The 4935-nt window shown below is 37.0% G+C and overlaps 1 protein-coding gene across 1 annotated transcript in view; it reads right to left on the bottom strand.

The window, feature by feature from the left end:
• The window catches only part of LOC109848216 (metal transporter Nramp6-like), a 12778-nt gene that overhangs the window by 6190 nt on the left and 1653 nt on the right, over positions 1–4935 (bottom strand). Inside the window, exons 2-3 of the mRNA XM_020417611.1 lie at positions 3911–4047; positions 3173–3822 (exon numbers count right to left, since the gene is read on the bottom strand). Of these exons, the coding sequence (XP_020273200.1) occupies positions 3173–3822; positions 3911–4047 (787 nt within the window). The remainder of the gene's footprint in view (positions 1–3172; positions 3823–3910; positions 4048–4935) is intronic.

The raw sequence follows: 4935 nt of genomic DNA on the forward strand, positions 1-4935 counted from the left end.
AGCTTAGTAAGCATTTAAATAAACGAGTAGGAAATCTTCGTACATGATTATCCCTACATCACGATTCTACAAAAGATGAATTTGGTATTAGGAATATCTAAAATTTTCGTAACACATTCTACTAAATTCCCGACCTGACATATAAGCTTCAACAGATATATGGCCTGTCCAAGAATTAAGATCGAAGGGTGAGGGGATAACGACGATTAAACATGTTTCCAGCATCACAATAGGACTGAACACATACCCACACCACATACGCATGCACATGCACACATACATACAACCCCAACAAGGACCCACACATGCATGTGCACGTCTACCCACCCAAGCAACCAAATACACTCACATTACATACATATAAAAGAATAACTTTGCAGCATGTGTTATATGTAGGGCATGAATGAGTAATACTGGCTTCTGCAACTTGACTTTTGGGTGGTCCTCGTATAACAATATGTAATATACAAGCCAATGATTACAACCATAATATAAAGCAACAAACAAAATCCACTTTGCTGAACATTAAATTGGGTATCATGCACACACATGTAATATGAAAATTTTCGGCTTCGAGTTAGTGAACAATGATGCTAGCAAGTGGCAAAGCTACTTTATGTTCCATAGAATTAGCCATACATTTCAGCTCTTATGAAGTCAGAATCATCTCTAATGGATCTTGAGAGAACAATCACAGAAGGTCTCAGAATTTATTGAAGGCTTAGATTTCAGCATGAAATTAAGATTCAAGGCCAGATGACAATCCTGCTAGCATTCAAGTACTAAAACATAGCCAACAATTCACTTGGCATCTGAGGGGTGTATGAGATTGCGCAATCCTTTCAATTTCTCTGCATAAATCATCTCACAGGGAAGGTACTGTAGAAAGTGGGCAAGATAGATTCAAACGTAAACACAAATGTACCTGTGACAGTGAGGACACTAAGCCACCAACCGCACTGATGGCAAGAACCTCAAGCTCAGTCGAAAAGAAGAAAGGAGGAAGTTGAAGTATTGAGTGATGAAGATGTTGTACAGATTGCTGAATCTGATTATGAAAGTACTCTCATATGCGTGCTCGACCTAAAGTGAAGAGTTTAAAGGTGCATATGCATCTTTTTTATGCCCTCTTTGGGTATTAATGCATTGTTGTCCAGGAAAAAGAAAAAGGGTTTGTAAGTATACTTGCAAGTACACCTGCTAAGCAAAAAGATCCAACAAGAAGCAGATTGGTTCTTGAAACTGAAGGTTGCATCAACTCTGAGAAAGGGAGGCGGAGGAGGGGAGGAGAGGGGAATGGGAGAGGAGGAGGAGGACGACGAGGAGAGGGAGAGGGAGGGAATGCATTTTTTTGATAATTTTGGGCATAGATTTAATAATTTTGAGAGGTTAGGGGGGTAGAATAAATTTTCCTGCCAAAATTTCAAGGAAAATGGTCTTATTGACTAAAAGGCCGAGAATAAATGTCTTGTTGTCGCCGGAGTTTTTAAAAATACCAAACTGGCAAACAGGTTCAAATAAAAATACCAATTTGGTATTTTAGCCGATATTTATAACTTCCATCACTTTTATGAAAGGAATTCCATCACTTCATGTCTGACTTCACAAATACTTGCTTTAGCAATTAATCCTAATGCACTGGACTCTAAATTCCACAACCTTTACAAGTTTTATCATTCTTCGTAAGAAACTCTTCTTTGAGACCTTCAATAGATCTGTACACTTCCTCATTTGGAATCCTATATTACTCATTGTATTCAGTTGCAATAGCTACATTGCATGATAGTTTGCTTTCCTTCGTTCGTCGTCAAGAGGTTTCAGATAATACATTACAATACCAACAATCGATATCAGAATTGAGGGTTGTCGGATCACAGATTCTCTTAAACATACAAGATGATTGACGATTTTTCTCTAGAGAAGTTTGGGGTTTTAAGTTATACCAAACAAGACTGCAACACAAAAGTTTGAAGTGAAGCTCAACGATGAAGTAAACTTTTCTTTATGGCAGAAAAGAGTGGAGAAGTTTCTAACCAAAGAGGGTGTAATCAAGGTTTTGAAAGGCAAAAAGAAGAATCTTGGGATATATCATATATTGACAACAAATTCCTATAAAAAAGGTCGTGACATCCTTAAACAGTACCCAAACATAATAAGCAGCATATGACCTAAGGCAAAGGCTGTGAAGATAGAACAAGGAGAGCTAGACACCCAAGAGAGTAGAGGGTTGAAGGTTGTGACTATATCTTGTTCAAATAAAGGTGGAGATTATTGATTTTGACTTGCATTCGAACAACTGAAGTCTGCAAACTGAAACTTGACCTTGACAAAAATACATATTACAATTGGAGTTGGAGAAATCCAATTGAAAGAGGATTAAAATATAATAATTCTAGCAAAGACTATGAAAAAGAATCATGAAAACTCAAAAAGGAGGGGGGGAAATCTCTACATAGCCCAGGAGAAATTCATTACAAACCTATCGAGATGAAAAAAGAAAATGCTTCAAAGGTAAATTACGTTGAGCAATTATTCTTGTGAGAAATTTCTAAAGAGAAGAAATTTTGTGATCTTCTTCAAGGAATAAATATTACCCCTCTCTCACATTGACGTAAGCAAATTGCCGAACCACATTAAATCTTCTTATTTGCATGATTGTAGGTTCTCTTTGTTCACCATAAAGGTGTTTAAACTGCAACGAAATGGTTAGATTAATTTGTATGTACAAAACTCCATTAGTGCTTATTTGATGCATACTTTAAGAATCAGCTATAATGTAGTTCTAATCTTTCAATTGATTGGCCAAACAACTGAATTTCAACAGCAAGGATTCAGCACCAAATCCTTCCGGAAGTAGCCAAGTCTCTCTCTCTCTCTCTCTAGTCTCTACACACACATACACAGGAGCTCACTTGCATGTGTCCACATGCACACACACAAACAGCACGCATGCATGACACAAACAAACACCAGTGTGCACGACCACTAATTAATTCATATAACCAACACATATTTTATGCGATGTGCACTCCAGGATAGAACACATAATTAAAGTGTGCATTTACAAAAATTTTAATACTAAAGTGTGGAGGAATAATTAGTCTCAAAAATAAATGTTCATAATAAAATATGAAAGAAAGCGAAGGTTTAGGGAAATGGATCCGCAACATACCTTTGTCTTCTTGCCAATCTTGAAAACGCCCATCAGTTGCTCCTTTGAGACTAGAGTGAGAAGAGGAATTAGAGCAAATGGTATCTGAACTGACTGAAGCACGTTAAGCCATTCATTCAAGATATCCAATGTATCATCGGAAGTGTCAAAAAAGAGGGCGACGACTATAGTCGGCACAATTGCAAAACTTCTGGTAATTAATGCCCTAATCCACTTCTTCAACCGAAGATTAAGAAATCCTCCCATGATAAATTGACCAGCATAAGTGCCAGTGATTGTGCTACTCTGTCCTGCTGCTAATAACCCAATCCCCCATATATAGAGAATTGGAAATATCCCTCCATACTTCTCTTGTAGAAACTGCCCAGCATTCTCTAGACCGATAGTACCAGCTTCTTTAGTACCATAAAACCCCTTTGCGAAAACTGTTGTAACACATACATTTATTATGAAGGAGATGATAAGGGCAACAGTTGATTCTATTGAATAATAAGTCAGCGCTTCGTGAACTCGGCTTTTCTTGTTATTGTCAACCTTTCTTGATTGTACAAGAGCTGAATGTAGAAACACATTGTGTGGCATAATGACACAACCTACAACCCCTACAGCTTGTCGTATGGTTTTTGAGCCTAGTTTCGGAACAATGAGACCTGTAGAGGGAAAAATAAAGCAAGTTGTTAACATCAGAATCTACTAAACATACAATTACAACAAGATCAATCAACAACAGTAACACACCTATTAGAAGTTCCTTTCCGTTGGGCTTCGTTTCGCCAAACATCCAAGCAAATGAAACAGCCATTGTTGCAATAAGAACTGCAAAAACAGCTTCTAATTTCCTAACCCCATAGTTTTCAAGGAACAAGAAGACAAAGCTGTCAAAAGCACAGACATAAAATTATCATTTACCAGAGCAAATAAGGAGATTAGTGGCAGGGACCACAAAAAAAAGGAACAAACATCTAGAGTCCTAGACGACTGGAGAGTAACTCTTTTCTTCAAGATGGTTTTACCTTCCTAGGCAACCCAATGGCAGATAAACATGAACCTTTTACCATTTTCTTTTTTAAATAGATGTGAAGTAGTTCTAAACATAAGCTGATGAGCTTGTCTCCTGGAATTGCTTCAGTAAGTATAAAAGAACAGAAAAAGGTAAGGAAAAGGTTATATCCTTGAAGTCAAAACACAGAGAGCTCACAAATAAAAGTCCAGTACTTGGACACACTCTCATTTCAGGTTTTACAGCATGAGGGAGGATAAAAACCCTCAACCCACAAGCAAAATAAAATAAAATGATACAAACGCAATGTCTTCTAGATCCTCTAAATCTTCTTCTGTGAGAATGGTTTGTGAACATTTCAAGTAAATAACCTATAACGAGAAAGTAGAAACCAGTTCATCCCAAATCATAATTCAAGAACATACCAATATGATAAAATATCATCTAAAAAGATTCAATTTCACAAATGAATTCCTCATACCCCACAAAAACGTATGTAGAAGCCAAGAACTAGCAGAAACGGAACAACCAGGGGTGACGATGAAACTGAAACAGAACTTCAAAACAGAGAACAATAACCTTATCCTTCTGAATTTTCCCAATTCTTCTTCTTCTGATACTGGCAATTTCTAGAGACAAATTTTCTAACTAGCACACTATGGTAACAGAACAATATCCTATAAAAATCCAAACTTTTCAAAACTAGAAGAATCATAAGAGTGAACCCAACTCCACTAAGAACTTAACACTCGGTTAAACTGAA

Source organism: Asparagus officinalis, chromosome 7 (genome assembly GCF_001876935.1).
Source record: "Asparagus officinalis chromosome 7, Aspof.V1, whole genome shotgun sequence".
NCBI classification, from domain to species: Eukaryota; Viridiplantae; Streptophyta; class Magnoliopsida; order Asparagales; family Asparagaceae; genus Asparagus; species Asparagus officinalis.